Source organism: Suncus etruscus, chromosome 7 (assembly GCF_024139225.1).
Source record: "Suncus etruscus isolate mSunEtr1 chromosome 7, mSunEtr1.pri.cur, whole genome shotgun sequence".
Lineage (NCBI taxonomy): Eukaryota > Metazoa > Chordata > Mammalia > Eulipotyphla > Soricidae > Suncus > Suncus etruscus.
The window spans coordinates 61,791,476-61,809,893 of NC_064854.1; the positions used below are offsets into that span (position 1 = coordinate 61,791,476).

Here is an 18,418-nt window from a genome sequence, read left to right on the forward strand (position 1 = left end):
CCTCCCCCCCGCAAAGCTACCATCACACACGCCGGAGACACTCAGCGCTGTCTGGGGGTGAAACGCTGCCGCTCCCACCTTGTTTGCTTATCCCCTCTGCACGCCGCATCCCCAGGGACGTGAAGGCGACTCTGCGCGGGCGAGAGAAAGGCTTGAAGGTGGTCCCCACCTTGGGTCCCCGACTCCTGCAGCCAGCCCAATCCCCGGAACCCCGCCCCGCGCACAGCCTCACCTGTGGAAGGTGCGCGGTCCCCACTGATCGTCCCCTGGGCCAATCGGAGGCGCCCAGGTCCTGGGCGGGGTCACACCTGGCCGCGGTGAGTCACTCGGAGCGGTGGCGGCGCTTTCCGCCAATCGGACGCGGGGTCTGACCCTGCGGGCCGCGCTTCTAGCCAATGGCATTCGAAGGGCCGGGCCAACCGCGGCGCTCCCCGCCAATCGCCGACGGGGGACGTCCACCTGGAGACCGCACACTTGGGGCGCGGCAGCGGCGAGTGCGCGGCTGTCCTTTGGGGTCCTCAGCGCCATGGGGTCGGGGGCCGAAGCCGGGAGGCGACGGGCGCAGCTCTTCACGTCGGTGGTCCTGTGTGAGTTGCGCGGGGTCGGGAGGCGTCTGGAGGGTGTCGTCCGGGAGCGCCCCTGACCCGCGCGGGAGGAAAGGGGCACCCCGAAACTCAGCGCCCCTCGTGCTCCTCTTGGCGCCTCCCGAACTCGCCCTTTCTTCTCTCCCTTCCCCTTCCCAAGACTCTTCCCTTCCCACCACCAGCCACCAGCTGCGGACCATCCCTACTTGTACTTCTGGCTAGAGACCCCCCAAAAAATAACGAGGAAGGGGTCCGCTCGAAAGCCCACTTCCCATGCTGGTGGACATGGAACGTTTTGCCCGCCTCCTCTAGTTCTTTTCTCCTTTGCGGGGGTCCCTCACACTGGCCCTCTCCCTCTCTCTCTCTCTCGTCCTCTCCAGCCCGGAGGTGGGCCTCAGACCCTCCTGGATATTGGGGTTTCACGGGCGTCCCGGGGAAGGTGTGCGGGAGCAAAGTCCGCGACGCGCTGGATCGAAACCTGGGGAGTTTTTCCGGCGCGCGCGTTCCAAGTTCCACCCGCACCGAGTCCTGCCGCCGTTGGGAGTTTGTTGACCCGGAGCCTGTCCCGGGAGGCGCCTGCCGGCCGCCCTTGGCTTGGTCGGATCCTTCCCGAAGCCGAGCCTCGGCCCCTGCTCCTTTGTGAGCAACTTTTTTCTTCCGGCCGCCGCCGAGCACCTGCCCCTGTGCGGGTGTGCCGTGTGTTTGTGGGGGGCCGGTGTGGACCGCGAGGTGCGGGAGTGGGAAGGAGGCCGCCCCCCCAGGGAAGTGCAGAAAATCTCGGGCTTCGGCGGGCTTTGTTTGGCTGCTGCAGAGGGTGGAGACGCTGGGCCTGGCGCCCTCACCTCTCCTTTGTCCCTTATCAAAGCGCGGGCCGGCCAGAGCCTCGGCCAGGGACCGGAGCCCTATTGTGCGGGGAAGGAAACTACCCAGAGACGGGAAATGGCTTTTGCAGATCCAGTGCAGGGCCAGCTCAGTCCACTCTAGTCCAGGCCTGGACGCGAAACCGCAGGTTCTTTTTTCCCCATGCTGTCCCCCAGCACTCCAGACCCCTCCAGGCTGGCCTGAGGCCTCATGGCCCCATTGTCTCTTCCTCTCCTCTCCCTTCCCTTTTCCTCCCTGTTTCTTCTCCTTTCTCTGTTGCTCATGCTTAGAGTTCTACTCCTGGTGATGGTGGGAATTTAATCTAGTACTTAACTTGTAAAGATCTTGGTGTTTCTTTTTTTTCCCCTGGAGGTTTGTGATTTGTTTTTCTGGCTGAACTTGGGGACTACTCCCAGTTTGGAGCTCGGGAGGCCCTCCCAGCAGTGCTCGGAATTGTACCTGGTCCTCACACATGCAAGACTGGAGTTCCCCAGTGGAGCCCCCAGTCCCTCCCTTTTGAGACGCTCACAATGTTCCTTTCCCAGCAGCAATACCTTTGTGGAGGACATTCAGAGCTGGAGGTGAATTTTGAAGAGGCCTGGAATGAGAGCCCAGAAAGTGGCCTCTTTGGACAGGACACTTGGGTTCGGAAAGGGGCATTCTTGCCCAGTGGTGGGAAATGAGCTGGTCGGGGAGAAGTTTGATTCGCACGCACCCCCCTTTTCTGCAGGAACCAGGTTGGGTAATAGGGTACGCAGGTATGCAGGCAAGCTGGAAGGGGTCATTGGACAGCCATTACCCTTTGGGTCAGCTAGGGTAGAGCGACGCTGTCTTTCCCTGGGAGAGTAGGTCAGAGGATGTAGAGGGACAGCCTGAAATCCCCCAGGGCGAGAAAGGAGCCTCTGAGGCCAAGCCTAGACCTGTGCTTAGCCTGGGACATCGCGTGGTTCTGGGCACCAGCTCAGTAGCCGCTGGGCTCCCGGGCTGTGCCTCAATTGAGCACTTGCACCTTATTCACAAAGCTTTGTGGCAGCAGGGAGGGGCCGGTGACTGAGCCTGCAAAGCACCCTGCTCCATCAGGAAACTGCCCCCCCCCCCCTGCCTCCCGAGGCGAAAGGGAAACTGGCTGAAGCCAGGTCTGTGCCTCCCTGGGGTTTGCGGGGTCCCCTCCCCCAAGTCTGCGTCAGCCACCTCGGGCACGCAGCTTCTAGCTCTGTGGTCCAGACTTAGATTCAACCCCCCAGCTGTAACCGGTGAGTCACCCGCCACTTTCTGAACCCTCTCCCCGCCTCTTAGCTGTCCAGCTATCCAGTGAATTTACTCCCAGGAAATAGCTCTTCCCTGGAAACCTGAACCCAGTGACTGGCGCCTCTGGAACCAGGAACTGGAACTCTGGAATTCCAGACCTGGCTGGTTACTTTCTCTTCCTCTGAAACTCCGAGGCCGCTGCCTTCTCTCTACCCCGAGGTCACCGTCCAGTGGTGGTGTAGTGGAAACCAGCTTCCTTCTATTCAGTTTACTGCTCAGGGGTCCTGGGGTGTGGACATTGTTTATCCTTTGTGCTTTATCCTTTGTCCTATACAGATAGCACTAGCCTTGTAAATAGATATTTTTTCCTCTTACACCTGCTTCTGTTTCTTTTGCTAGCATTTCCAGAGGGGTTTGGAGATTGTGTGTGTGTGTGTGTGTGTGTGTGTGTGTGTGTGTGTGTGTGTGTGTGTGTGTTCCATGTCCGTCCCAGCCCTACGTGCCAGGTTGCTCATCTGCCTGGGACTTCCCGATAAGCCAGGCTGTATCCAAAGTCCCCACTGGTGTCACTGAGTTTTCCTGTGTAGGGGAGGAGGAAGCAGCTGGCGGAAATTCGGTACCAGGCCTGCCTGTGGAGTCCTGCCTGGATTCTTTCCCTGCTCTGGGGAGTTGGGGAGGAGGAGGGGCTGAGCCGTCCAACTGGAAATTCTGGGGCAAGACTGAGAAGGAGCCAAAAGCTGGGAACCCTGGGCACTCTGCCCTGCGCCTAGAGCTCAGAGTGTTTTTAGCCTCTGCCCTCTGGGGGTCTGGCTCTGAAAGTTCTACAGACCCCCCTTCAGCATGCCTTCTCCGAAGAAAAGCCCCCACTTCCTCTGCCCCGCCCCAGTAAATGCCCAAGAGAGCCTTGGGGTCAGGTCAGCCTCTCTCACAGTCCATCTGCTAACCTGGCAAACTCAGTCCTTGGCTTTCAAGCTCTGTGCCCCAGATTAGGGTAGAACCAGCTACTGAGGTGCTGGGGTGGGTATGTGGGAGGAAGTGGACCAAGTGGGCAGCCTAGTGCCTTTCACTTGGCTGTAGCTGCTCCTCTCTCTTGGGGTGTTGGGAGGCCCCAGCTAGTGCAGGGCGGATGTGGGATGAGCTGGGAATTCAGAGTCAGCCTGCCTGCCTCCTGCCTTTTTTCCTGCCCCCTCCCCAATAAAATAATTCAGAGTCCTGACAATAACAATTTTATTTTATTTATTTATTTATTTATTTATTTTTTTGGTTTTTGGGTCACACCCGGCAGTGCTCAGGGGTTATTCCTGGCTCCAGGCTCAGAAATTGCTCCTGGCCGGCACGGGGGACCATATGGGGCGCCGGGATTCGAACTGATGACCTCCTGCATGAAAGGCAAACGCCTTACCTCCATGCTATCTCTCCGGCCCCTGACAATAACAATTTTAATAATGAACAAGATGCAAAAGATTTAGGTTTTTTGTTTGTTTGTTTTGGTTTTGGTTTTTGGGCCACACCTGGTGGTGCTCAAGGGTTACTCCTGGCTGTCTGCTCAGAAATAGCTCCTGGCAGGCACGGGGGACCATATGGGACACCAGAATTCAAACCAACCACCTTTGGTCCTGGATCAGCTGCTTGCAAGGCAAAGCCGCTGTGCTATCTCTCTGGGCCCTTAGGTTGTTTTTTTGTTTTTGGGCCATACCTGGGGGTGCTTACTCCTGGCTGTGCTCAGGGAGACCTCCAGGCAGGGCCCCAGGAACTGTGTCCAGTGTCTGGAGTGGAACTGGGGTCAGCTACAGCAAGACAGGTGTCTTACTCCTGTATAATCTCTCTCTGGCCCTAAACACAGGTTTCTAAACAAAGCAGTGAAATGGGCCTCTGTGTGGGTGTGCGCTGAGGACACAGGCTGGTCATCTGGAGGGTGCCTGTACCCTCTGACCATTGACCAGTTCAGCACTGCTTCTACCAAGAGCAGTGAGCAGCCATCCCATGTATCTTCCAGTCTCTGTGTTCCCAGGGGCACACAGACACAAACCCACCAAGGGGAATATGGATTGGCTGTACTGCATCCTCGTTGCATGTGTGTGTGTGTGTGGCCTTCTGTGACCACCTCTGAAGGATTGTGCACGTGTGCTGGACATACATAAATAAGCAGTTTAAAGACAATTTTGGGGAGCTGGAGAAATAACACAGTCGAGTGTTCTACAAGCTTAAGCCCGGGTTGTTTTACCCATTCCAGGGAATATTTTCGTGTTTTCATTTTTTTTGCTTTGCTAAGTCATTCTGTGCTGTCCTCGTTCTAAAGTTCCCAGGAGGACCCCTGATTGTTTTTTGTTTTCTTCGAAATCACAGGCTTCTAGATGTTCCTAGATGTAGGAGAAAGAGTAGTTTGTCCAGGGAAAGGCCTTGAACGACCAAGGGACATTTGTAGAGGTTCTTGCCCGGCAGATGGGGTTTCCTAGCTAGTCTGCTTGGTGTGCGGTCCAGCTGGCCTGGTTGGTGCCTCAGACTTGCTGACTTGGTCTCAGCTCAGGGCTGTGAGACAGCCTCTCCCTCTCCTGAGTCTCATTTGCCACAGGCCCGAGCCCATCTCTGAAAATTTAATGAGGAAATGCCACCGACAGCACCTCATATGGGCTGTGTGGTGGGGAAGTAAGCGAGCGGAAGGAGATAGATTGGGTGAGGAGTCAGACCATCGACTGAAACTCAGCTCCACCTGGTTTATGTCTGGGCCACACCTGCTGGTGCCCTTGTTCCTGGTGATATTGAAGGGGGGTGGGGAGCTGGTGGTGGCAGGGATTCAACTCAGGGCTCCTGCCTGCAAAACCTGTTTTGTTCTCTGGTCCTTCCTGAGCTTTGCCTTGGATAAACACATACAGTGTAATTTTTCCTGAATTTTCTCCTCCACTCCACCTCTCCTGTGCTCCAGGAAATGTGGTACATCTCCTTGTACCCAGCCACCTCTCCAGTACCCCCATGACCTAAAATACCCCCATGACCTAAAATAAAAGTCCACATACTGCATTTCCACCCCCAGGCAGGCAGGTCTGAAGAAGCTGGGTAGCTGCAAAGAATTAATAAAACAAGCCAGTCAGGAAAGCATTAATAAACCAAGCCAGTCAGGAAAGCGTCGTGAAGTCCTGTCTCACAAGCTTATTAACCCATTCCCAATTCACTTGGAAGGGGAAAATGGAGAGACAAAAGTACTTATCCAGGTGGGCTTTTACATATCAAAGGAAGAGGTTTATGGTAAAGAGGAAGATGGGGGACTGCCTTTGTTTCGGTTAATAGCTGGGTGTCATCTTACAATTCCATCCTTTCTGTTTAAAACAAAACAAAAAAATTTTATAAAAAAATAAATGTGGTTGTATTTTGCATAGGCACAGTAAAAATTGGCTGTAAAAGCATTGAAGTGCAGATTCTGTAAAAGCATTCAAGTTCAGATTGTGCATACATTCTCAAAACAATCAGCTTTTTCCATATCTTTGTCTTATACATATCACAATTTTTTTCATAGACTTTTCTGAACATAAACATTAGAACCTTTCTGTAGATACACTTAATGTGAAAATTTCTTTGGGAACTAGAGAGATAGCATGGAGGTAGGCGTTTGCCTTTCATGCAGAAGGACGGTGATTCGAATCCCGGCATCCCATATGGTAGAGCCAGGAGTAATCCCTGAGCGCTGCCAGGTGTAACCCCAAACCCAAAAAAAAGCATTTATTTATTTAGGCTTTTGGATCACATTCAGCAGTGCTCAGGGGTCACTCCTGGCTCTGTGCTCAGAAATCACTCCTGGCAGGATTGGGGGACCATGTGGGATGCTGGGAATTGAACCTGGGTCTGTCCCGGTGAGTTAGGTACAAGGCAAATGCCCTACCACTGTGCTATATTGTTCTGGCCTCAATTTGAAAAAGCTTAAACATTGTTACAACAAGCACTGTAATATGAGTCTAAAACATCCGAATTCCATTTTCATAAATGTCTCTAAACAAAATCACAAAAACATTTCTGCATATATATATATATACATACATATATATATATTTTTTTTTTTTTTGAGCATTCTTATAATGAGCACTGTAATAAGAATCTATAGTATTCAAGTTCCTTTTCCATCGACTTCTATGGTTAAAGACATTAGAACTTTTTTTTTGTTTTTGTTTTTTGGGTCACACCCGGCAGCGCTCAGGGGTCACTCCTGGCTCCACACTCAGAAATCGCTCCTGGCAGGCTTGGGGGACCATATGGGATGCCGGGATTCGAACCAATGACCTACTGCATGAAAGACAAATGCCTTACCTCCATGCTATCTCTCCAGCCCCACATTAGAACATTTTTGCAGACATAATTTTGAGAATAAGTTGTCAAATACTACACACAATCAAACATCACAGCAATTGGGAAACATTCCCAATTGGATAGCTGAAAACCATTAAAAACTACCATTATGCATTTCCCTGGAACTGTGCAAATTAATATTTAACCACTAAAGTTGGATACATAATTTTCGGTTTGCAGTGGGACATACACCAAAATAGTAGCTAAAAATCAAATACAGGTAGATGGGCTGGAGCGGTAGCTCAGTGGTAGGGTGCTTGCCTTATATGTAGCTGACCCAGGACGAGCCTCAGTTCGATCCTGGCATCCCATATGGTCCCCCAACCTAGTAGTGATTTCTGAGTGCAGAGCCAGGAGTAACCCCTGATCATCACCGGGTGTGGCCAAAAAACCAAAAGAAAAAAAATCTAATACAAATGCCCTTTAACTGTGTTATCACACTGGCCTATCACCTAACCTTCAGTCACCCTGTCACACACCCTACTTTTTAAATGCCCCTTGCATCCTTTCCTGTGGATATTTCCTGTAATTTAATCTTTCCTTCCCTTTTTTGTTTGTTTGTTTATGGGCCACACCTGTCGGTACTCAGGGGTTGCTCCTGGCTCTGTGCTCCAGCTCGAGCTCCTAACAGGCTCGAGAGACCATATGGGATGCTGGGAATTGAATCCAGGTCCTTCTTGGATCATACATGTGCAAGACAAACACCCTACCACTGTGTTATCACTCCGGCCCCCCTCTTTTTTTTTAAGCCTTTGTTTTTGTCCCTCTTCTTTTTTGCTTGCCAGCTTTGTTTCATTTTGGTGTTTCCTCTTGAGAGCTTTCTGGTTTCCCTACTTTTTCTTTTTGTGGGGTGGGTCACACTCAGATATGATATGCTCAGGGATCATTCAAAAGGTCAGCCATGTATAAGGCAAGTGCCCTTGTCCTATTGTCCCAAGCCTTTCCCTACCTTTGGAGTCTGTCCTCTGCTCCTCCTCCTTTGACTGGAATCTCTTGCACATGTCTTGTTTATTGTGAAGACATAGATAAGAGATGTGAGCCACCCACCCTCCTCATAAACTGCATTCTGAGTATGGTTTAGGGAGTAGTTGACTATAGGCTCTAATCGGTTTTTTTTTAGCTTGTTTATGTTATTTATTTATTTTGGTTTTTGGGCCGGCAGTGCTCAGGGGTTACTCCTGGCTGTCTGCTCAGAAATAGCTCCTGGCAGGCACGGGGGACCATATGGGACACCGGGATTCTAACCAACCACCTTTGGTCCTGGATCGGCTGCTTGCAAGGCAAACGCCCGCTGTGCTATTTCTCTGGGCCCTAGCTTGTTTATTTTTATAAGGGCCACACCCTGCCAAGGATAGGACCCAGCTAGTCCCTGTGTTCAGGGCCACGGTCACACCCCATGTTGAGGTAGTGGGTGTGGTGCAGAGTTTCATTCTTTGGGCGCAGTGCCAGCCTCTGCTTTGGGATGTGACGTCTGCTTCGTGTGTGATGCACTCACTGTAGATGGAAGATAATAGCCTGGGTTGGTCCCAACTCTGCCCCTCGTAGATATGTTACAAGGGAGCCCTGAATTCACCCCCACTACCTGATAGGTTCATGCAAAGGCCTTGGTGAATGAAACGTCACCCACTGTGTGTAGAGACACCAAGTGCTCACGGCCTCTTGGCTTCAGATGTAGGTTCAACCTGAGTGCTTCATTTATTCCCTTTGTCGCTTCTTCAAAGTCCTGTCTCCAAATCATCACATTCTGGGATTTGGGGTTCAGCCTACAAAGATGGGGCTTGTACTTCAAGAAGGTTGAGGTCCCCCTCCTCTGCTGGGATCCTGTTTCTCTCTGCCCTTATCTGTGCAGATAGTCCTGGGTTAGCAGGAAGAAGGGAGTCCTCACCCACGGCTCCCATTGTGGGATATTGGTATCGAGGCCCAGCTTGGTGCCCACAATGCAGCTGTGTCCCCTGGGGTTCCGGGTTTCTGTCAGTGTGGAGAAAGGGTGAGGCCGAAGCTCCATAGGCACCTGTGGAAAGTTAATGTATGGGTGTGTTGTGTGTGTCAGTGAGTGGTGGTGGGTGCTGAGGCTGGCTGTTCCACACACAGGTTTGGGTGTCACGGCCTGCTCCATGAGGGTCAGGGAGCCTGGGACCCCAGTGGGATAGATGCGCACAGGAAAGCTTTGAGATTGGTTATGGGCCTGCCCTGAGGGTTAGTGGCCTCACTGGAGTCAGTGCTGGAAAGAGGTGACTTTCAAAGGCTGGTTTAGGTTTAATTAGAAGCTGCTGTTTATCCTGCATCCCAGTTTGGTTCCTGACATCTTGCCTTGAGATGGCAATTACTGTGTCACAGACGCTTGTTGGAGTACTAGGGCCCCAACTTGGAGAGGAGGGGACTGTGCAGAATGGGCTGGACGGGTGGAGCCTGGAGTGTGGAACTCTGGGGGTAGATACTGAAGTGTGGGGTTCTGGGGGTAGAGCCTGGAGATCTCTTAGGTCTAGGATATGAAGGTCTCTGAAGTATAAAAATTTCTGGGGTGGAGCTTGATGCCTGGAAATCATTTGAAGGCAGAGCCTACAGCATGGGCCATGGGCAGTGCTCATCCCTTTTCTCCTCTATGGGCATTGGATTCAGTGACATGTAGGGATACTTTCTCCAAAGAAAGTTTCATGAATGGGCTATGCTGGGAAGACACAGGACCTGGAATCCTATTATATCTTGAGAGGCAGAGAGAGAAGACAAGTGGGGTTTCCCAACCTCATACCCTGACTTCCCTGTACCCCTCCAGGCTGTGTGGCATTGTGCAGAGGGTCTGTGGACACTTCACAACCGGAAGTTCGTGTTCCTGAGAACAGTCGTGAGTTGGGGTTCCTGGAGGTTGGGCAGGTGTAGCCCCTACGGACCAGGCAAGCACCTTTATTCCTGGAATGGGGAAACTTGGGCGTGGCTGTTCCTCCGGTTCATCTCCTCTCCCTGCCCTTCAACACATACATAGCTGCCACCTTAACCTGCTCCTACTCCGGCTACACTTCCCCACGAGTGGAATGGAAGTTTACTCACGGGGACATCACCAGCCTTGTCTGCTACAATGGCAAGATCACAGGTGAATTGATAGGGCCCTGTGTCCTTCCTAAGGGGTACAAGAAAGCCCCATGTGTATCCTTGACTGGCTTTTACGTGTGCTCCAGCTCATTCATGCACCCTTTGCCTCCAGCTTCCTACACCGACCGGGTCCACATCGTGCCCTCGGGCATTGCCTTCACCCAGGCCACCCGGAAGGACTCAGGGATTTATACCTGCATGGTGTCTGACGAGGGCGGCAACAAGTATGCCGAAACCAACATCGAGCTGATTGTGCTTGGTGTGTATCCCCCCATCTGTACCACAATCCTTCGCTCAGGGTCTTCTGCCAGAGATGGGTACCCAGAGAGATCACACCTGCCTGGGGGAAGTGTGGGCACCCCACCTACTATCCCGACATGGTCTCTGCCCCCACTCCCCAGTTCCTCCCTCCAAGCCCACAGTGCATGTGCCTTCCTCTGCCACCATCGGGAATCGTGCCGTGCTCATTTGCTCTGAGAAGGAAGGGTCTCCTCCACCTGAGTTCTATTGGTTCAAGGATGGGGTACCCATGCCTGCCAACCCCAAGACCAACCGTGCCTTCAGCAACTCTTCCTACAGCCTCAATCAGAAAACGGGGGAGCTGGTATGTGATGGGGGATGGTTCTAGAACTCTAGAACCCAGGAACTCCTTTGAATAATCTCTACATTACCTTTGGCTTTTCTTTTTTTGTTTGTTTTCTTTGGTGAGGAGCACACCTGGGATTATTCCTTGCTCTACACTGGTTATTTTTGGAAGTGCTCCAGAGATCATATGGGAATGCTAGTAATTGAACTTTGTGGGCACATGCAAGGCAAACGCCCTCCCCACTGTGCTCTCGCTGGCCCCGACCACCTTTGGCCTTTCTTTGGAATTTTATATTTGTGTGGGGGGAGATGGTTGGGCACATGTGGTGGTGATCATGAAGAATATATGGTGCTGGATTTAACCAGTTCGACTCTGTGAGGCAAGTACCATAACTTTTGCTATCTCCCTCACCCTCTTGACTTCTTTTGAAAGTTAAACATTGGGGTGGGATGAGGCACAAAACCCTGGTGTTTCGGGGGTGGTGATATGCATTGAGCTACCTCTGGCTAGATCTGGTGTCTGTGCCTGCTGTCAACATTCCTTTGTCTTCAGGTCTTCGACCCCCTGTCAGCCTTCGACTCCGGGGACTACTCCTGTGAGGCTCGGAATGGGGTGGGGACCCCAATGAGGTCAGAGGCAGTGCGCATGGAAGCTGGTGAGTGGGGTGGACATGAGTCTGTTTCCCCTCCCTGCCCTGGAATGTAGGGGTATGGTGGGGTGAAGGTGCCTGACCCCATGTCTGTGCCTCCAGTGGAGCTGAATGTGGGAGGCATTGTGGCTGCCGTGTTGGTGACGTTGATCCTCCTGGGACTATTGGTCTTTGGTGTCTGGTTTGCCTACAGCCGTGGCTACTTCGACAGTGAGTCCCTCTTCTCTCCTGCTCCATCCTGCTTTGGGGGTGCTCTTTGGGCTGTGCCGTCTAAGAGTTGATCCTGGGGGCCCTGATTTCCTCACTGTCTACTTTCTTCTCTTGCAGGAGCCAAGAAAGGGTGAGTGAGAGTGCTTTTGAGGCTCAAGATGAAGGATGAGAGGTCTCCTCCACCCATCTCTGGGTGCTGAACAATTTCAACTCCACCTCCTGAGGCCAGCAGGTAGTGGGAAAGTATATGTGGGGGTGCTGATGATCTCTTCCTTGTGGCTTTGTCCTCAGGACCCCTGGCAAGAAGGTGATCTACAGCCAGCCCTCTGCCCGTAGTAGTCAGGTGAGGTGGACAGGGCTGGAGGTGTGTGGAACCTGGAGTGGAGCTCTGAGCTGGGCAGAGCCTGGGGTGGAATGGGAGGGTGGAGCTCTGAGCTGGGTGGGGCCTGAGATAGGATTGTATGGAGCTCTGCATGGGTGGAGCCTTATGGGACTGGGCAGAGCTCTGAACTGGTTGGAGCCTGGAGTAGGAGTGGGCAGACCTCTGAACGGCAGAGCCTGGGTCTGAGCTGTGTCCACACTGACACTTTGCATGTTTTGTCTCCCCAGGGACAGTTCAAGCAAACTTCCTCCTTCCTGGTGTGAGGCGGTCTCTGCCCTCCTGTAGGTGCTACTGGACTTTGGCCCAACGCCTGGTTTTGCGCATTGATGCCTCACTGTCCTGTCTTAGCTAGGATGTCACCCCATGCTCACTTTCTCCACACCACTGTGGGTTCTCTGTCCCCATTGGGATTCACAGGATGTGCCCATGGGTCCCCCTCCCCTCCACATGCCTGGTGGGAGTGATCGGTTCTCGGCAACCATCTTGCATTGAGGCATTGGGTGCTTCTTCCCATACTTGGGGGACTGCTGAGGGCAGCAGAGATAACTCAGGGAGAAGGCACAGCTGTGTCTGGAGGGGAACAGGAGCTTGTTTGGGGGAATTAGTAGCCTTCTGGGGAGGCCTGCCAGCAACCCACAGATGTAAAGGAAGCAACCATAGCCCATCATCACCAGGCCAGCTCCAGGTCTGACTGACTGCAGCTCATGGACAGATCCAGTGAAGATCTCTGGGCTCTGGGGATGTATGCTCTAACTCTCTGAGTATGTGTGTGTATGCATATGTTCATGCTGTGTTCAGGTGTGTATGTATTATGGCTGTGTGTGTATGCGTGCATTTAAGTGGTTGTTACTGAGAATAAAATCTTGGTTTGTCAAAGCTTCTTGTAGGTTGAAATAGGATGATGGGCTACCTTTTATAAACAATAATCTCACCCTCTTGCTCTGCATTTCGAGCCTCCTCCCCATGGCCATTGGCCCTCATCTGGTTCTCTGCTGGATTTCCTTTACCCTGTTCTCCCTAGGCCGAATGTGTGGTTCCTCAACAGCCAGCAGTGCATTGCTCGTGGTGTAGATAATTTCCCTACTGTTGGAGGTTATGAAGATGCTTTTTTTTTTTTTTTTCTCCTATTTTTGGCTTTGGAAGGGGCATGGGGCACCCCTGTTGGTACTGAGGTCTTTGCAGTTCTCGGGAACCAAATTGGGACCTCCTATGTACAAAGTCTGCTTGTAACAGTCAGCATCTTGAGTACAGAGAGCACATGTAGGGTCTCCTTTATTCCAGGCAGTATGAGACCCAGAGATGCACACATAAGGTGAGAGCAGACCTCCCAGTGGGTGCAAGTTTGGGACGTTCAGGCCTATCACTGCTCTTTATTTGCCTTCTCTTGACCCTCAGTCTGGTTATTTACTAACCTGTCAAAGGACAATCAGATCTTGCTAGTTCTAACCTGTTCAGGGCACACTGCTCGACTTATTCCTCACAAAACTGGGGCTCCCTTTCACCAGAGCTTCAAAAGGAAGAGCAGGCAAGATACCAACTGAATGTCCCCTGCCAACATAAATGGAACTGTTGGAAAGAAGCAGACAATAAAGGGAGGGTGTACTGAGCTTTGCCTGAATGGGTGGGAACAGCGCCTGGTGAGGCCTGGGGTAGAGGATTCACTTGTCCAGTTGAGGGTGAGTTACTTCTTCCTGCACTGGAATTTCCCACTGGCTGCTGACAGATCCTTTGCACTGGCCTGGGCCGGTGTGACTCCCATTGCAGTGCCTGAGCTCATCTTGTGATGAGTTTATCTCCCTACCAGCTTTCAAACAGGGCAAGCAAGGTCCTGTTGGTCTCCCTTCATCTCAGAGTCCAAGCTCATCCTGTGATGAGTTTTTCTTCTGGAGTTACATGGGCCTATCCCGCCCCCTTCAAATGCATCAGGGACTAGGTTTGACGTATTATAGGGGGTGGAGACTGGGGAGAGTGAGGAGTGAAATTTACTATTAGGACTGAGATCAGTATTACTGTATAAATGCTACTGTATCTTTAAGGGGTGATGGTGCTATAAAATGCCCTCCACCTCCCCCACCCCTTGTAAAGGTCAATGAACTAGAATCCACTTCCATTTGTAATTCAACTGACTGGTATAAAAGGGGAGACCTTATATAGGAATCCCCTATAAAAATGGGTACCCCGCTCAACCTAATAAGCATTAGCCAGATTCATCTTAATTCCCTCTCTCTCTGTCTCCCTTCATCAGTACCTGAAGCACCTGTCTCCACACTATGAAGCAGTTCTGCTCCAAGCCCACCCTCTTGGGCATTCTTGCTCTCTTGTCCTCTTTTTTTTTTTTTTTTTTTTTTTTTTTGGTTTTTGGGCCACACCCGGTAACGCTCAGGGGTTACTCCTGGCTATGCGCTCAGAAGTCGCTCCTGGCTTGGGGGACCATATGGGACGCCGGGGGATCGAACCGCGGTCCGTCTCCTAGGCTAGCGCAGGTAAGGCAGGCACCTTACCTCCAGCGCCACCGCCCGGCCCCTCTCTTGTCCTCTTTTGTGCTGACTCTCCCCCACCAGACTTGCAAACTTTAGAGGAGTATTGAAAAGCTCTGTTCTTTCTTTTCTCTTGGGCTGCTTATGTTTTGTTTTGTTAGAGCCAGCAGGAGACAGGGCACTAAGATTCCATTTCTGGGCTAGAGGGCAGCACTCTGTCAGTCTCTGCAGTTCAGTGGGGGTATCTGATGAAGCGTGTCCTTAACCTGCTGGCACCCTGACTCCCCATCTTGCATGTGGGACACAGCCAAGCTGGTCAGACCAGGCCAGGCCGTGAAGCCAGCCATATGCAGTGAACACTGGAGGAGACTGGATGCTGTTCCTACACCCCAGGAAGGAGAGATGATGTGGGCTGTTCTCTTTTATTTAGGGGACCCCAGAGGAAGGAACTTTAATGCTCAAAAAAAGACGCTCTAGGGGTGGATAACACAGTGGGGAGGGCATTTGCCTTGCATATGGCCAACCAGGTTTAATCCTTGGCATCCCACATGGTCCCCCAAGTTTGCCAGGAGTAATTTCCAAGTGCAGAGGCAGAAATAACCCCTAAGCACTGCTGAATGTAGTAAAAAACAAGCAAAAGAAGATGCTTTTTCAGGCGGGAAATGTTTCAGTGGCAAAGCACAGGGCTTTATGCATGTGGCTCTGGGTTTGCTTACCCCTAACATACGTAAGAAAAGACATAGGATGTCTAGGTTTAATCCCTAACACTGGATGGCTCCCCTAGTCCTCATGGGAAGTGGTCCCCAAATTCAAAAGAGAAAAGCCTGAGCTACGACAGCAGGCAGGTATAGTGTTTGCCTTGGACACAGCTAACCCAGGTCTCACCACACCCCTCCATCCAAAGTGCAATCAATCTGCCCATCAAGTGGTGTTAGATGCACAGGTCTTGTACAATATTGGGCAGAGTGAACCAGCCCCATTAGACCATGTAGTACAGTGGATAGGGCTATTGTGTTGCATGTGACCTAGGTTGCATCCTAGCATCCCATATGATGCTGCCAGAAGTAGTAATGGCTGAAAGCAAAGTTAGTATCTCCTGAGTATCACAGTGTGGCCTCAAATCTTCCTATCAAATAAAAAAAATGAGGGGTCCGAAGAGATAGCATAGAGGTAAGGCATTTGCGAAGGTCAGTGGTTTGAATCCTGGCATCCTATATGGTCCCCCGAGCCTGCCAGGAGTGATTTCTGAGCATAGGGCCAGGAATAACCCCTGGGTGCTGCCGGGTGTGACCCAAAAATCAAAATAAATGAGGGGGCCAGAATGGTAGAGTGAGTGGAGTTTCATTCTTGACACACCACATACAAATGTAATCCTGATACACTTCACTCCTGGTTTGTGCTTTATTTTTTGTTTTATTGGGTCACACTCAGTGGTGCTCAGGGGTTATCCTGGCTCAAATCACTTCTGGCACTCCTCGAGGGACCATATGGGATGCTGGGGATCGAACCTGGGTTGACTACGTGCAAAGTAAATGTCCTACTGCTGTGCTATCTGGCCCTTTTGCTTAGTTTTGTTTTGGGGCCACTTCAGGCTCTGCATGCCGGTTCCAGTGCCAGAAGGTGCCCCAGGTCAGCTGATTACAAGGTTAGCGCCTGACCCACTGTGCTCTCTACACCCACACCTGTTTGTAGGGGCCAGAGAGATAGCATGAAGGTAAGGCACTTGCCTTTCATGCAGAAGGATGATGGTTCAAATCCCGGCATCCCATATGGTCCTCCATGCCTGCCAGGGGCAATTTTCTGAGCATAGAGCCAGGAGTAACCCCTGACCACTGCCGGGTGTGACCCCCCCCCCAAAAAAAAAACCTCAGTTTGTAATGAACTCAAGACACTAGAGCAGGGTACATGCAATTCATTGTCAGATGCTACTGGTGACACAGTTGGTTCTTGCTGGGATGCTCCTGAGCGAGCACTGGGTCTGGGCCTGGAGCTGGCAGTAGTAGAACAGCAGCACGACTGTCTCCATGATGGCCAGGCTGTTGCTGTATTCTCTATACGTCCTGTATCTGTTCTAGCTGAACTCAGAGAAATCAATTCTCACACTACCTGGGACTGCCCTCTTGAAAGAAGTCCTCTCACCCAATACGTTGCAGGGAGAAGAAAAGAGCACTAAGGGATTACTGCCTATCCCTCATCCCTGACTCAGCTCCCAAAGGCTTCTAGTAGTAGCACCAACTTATTTTTTTGGTTACACCCAGCAGCACTCAGGGATTACTTCTTGTAGGGCCAGAGTGATAGCACAACTGGGAGGGCATTTGTTTTGAATGTGGCAAATCCTGGTTCAATGGTTCAATCCCTGGCACCCCATATGGTTCCCTAAGCCTACCAGGAGAACTTTCCGAGCATAGGTCCAGGAGTAAACCCTGAGCATCACCAGGTGTGTGGCTCAAAAAGAAAAGAAACAGAAATTACTCCTGACAGGCTTGGGGACCAACCTTCTTCATCCTTACACTCTCCTTTGTTTGTTTTGTTTTTTGTTTTTTGTTTTTTTTTGGCCACACTCAGCGGTGCTCAGGGGTTACTCCTGGCTGTCTGCTCAGAAATAGCTCCTGGCAGGCACGGGGGACCATATGGGACACCGGGATTCGAACCAACCATCTTAGGTCCTGGATTGGCTGCTTGCAAGGCAGATGCCGCTGTGCTATCTCTCCGGGCCCTACACTCTCCTTTGTATCCCTCTTCCAGGACAGCCCCTAAATGTTCTTCCTCAAGGCTCAATTTCCTCTGTCCCCCTGTTGGGGTTCCTTTCCCTACCTCCAGATGCTCTCAGTCTCTCCCGCATGTCTGCATCCAGTTGGGTCCTGCTAAAACCTTCCTCAGGTCCCTGGGCTCCCCCTAATGCTCATAGGTGTCCACATGCACCTGTGAACAGTGAAATATCCTACTTCATACCCCTGTTCCTTTCATGTGACTGACATAGAGGCCAATGGCCAGAGTTCGAAACACACCATCACTGCCATTGCCCCATTTAGGGTTCTGAAGTGCTCACCCACTGCTCATGTCTCACATTCATCCATAGGGCCCTGATGTGTAACTTTATCCTGTATCTATCACAGCAGATCCTTGACCCCTCACCATGTCCTAAGCTATGATATTTTTTTGCAGCGTAACAAGTCCCTGGTCCATCTGTAGATTGGCCCTGATTCAGCTGTGCCCACTGACCTTATCATTCCTCATTCTAGGGCATGGAGGTTGATTGTTTTGGCCCCAGCTCTGTACCATGCAACTCATAGCCCAAATCTAGCAGAGTACGCGCCTCCACATACCACCTCCTCTTGAACTGAGATTCTGAGCAAGATTCTAAACAAGACCTTTCTTGTGCTCTGATGCATCTTGGACACACAGCACAATTTCCATCTCGACATCAATGTCTGCCCTGGCTCATTTTAGTAACTACCCAGCTGACACTGTGCCTGTGCAGATAAACACCCTGTTTGTGCTAAGAAATGGCCTGTGAGTTCGGTGACAAGCTGAAATATTCATCCTTAACTGAACTTCTGGGGGAAAAATATCTCCCTCTCCTGTGGGTGTAAGTCCCAGGGATGTATGACCCAAGAGTCACTGCTTATGACTGCATGTGAAGCCACTGGGGAGATTGTGGGATCCTAGAGACACAGGGAGTGGTCACCAGGAAACAAATACAAGTGCAGTTAGCAAACAAAGCACACATGCAGAATAGACACACACATGCAGAGGCTCCGTGTTGCATATCATGACTTTTATTCCTGTTGGCTACATTCTTCCTTTTGAACACCCGGAACTGGACAAATCCAGTATCAAATTCTGGAAAGGAAGAGCAAGGAAAGGTCGCAGGACATCATAGAACAGAAAGTCAATGAGCTCATGTCATCAGAAGACTGAAGTGGCCACATGGCTGTTCCATGTGGAAGCCCACCGCACTTCTTGGGAACCTTCAATATACTTCCCTGAAAAAAAAAA

General features: G+C 51.4%; 1 protein-coding gene across 1 annotated transcript; it reads left to right on the forward strand.

Moving 5' to 3' along the window:
• Nucleotides 1-487: 487 nt before the first annotated feature.
• Nucleotides 488-12,818, forward strand: F11R (F11 receptor). Its single transcript, XM_049777072.1, has 10 exons — nucleotides 488-587; nucleotides 9,802-9,870; nucleotides 10,009-10,116; nucleotides 10,228-10,374; nucleotides 10,517-10,719; nucleotides 11,254-11,356; nucleotides 11,453-11,560; nucleotides 11,678-11,690; nucleotides 11,852-11,903; nucleotides 12,170-12,818. Exons 1-10 carry the CDS (start codon nucleotides 527-529, stop codon nucleotides 12,203-12,205), a joined length of 900 nt encoding a protein of 299 aa, XP_049633029.1. The 5' UTR covers nucleotides 488-526; the 3' UTR covers nucleotides 12,206-12,818.
• Nucleotides 12,819-18,418: the final 5,600 nt, after the last annotated feature.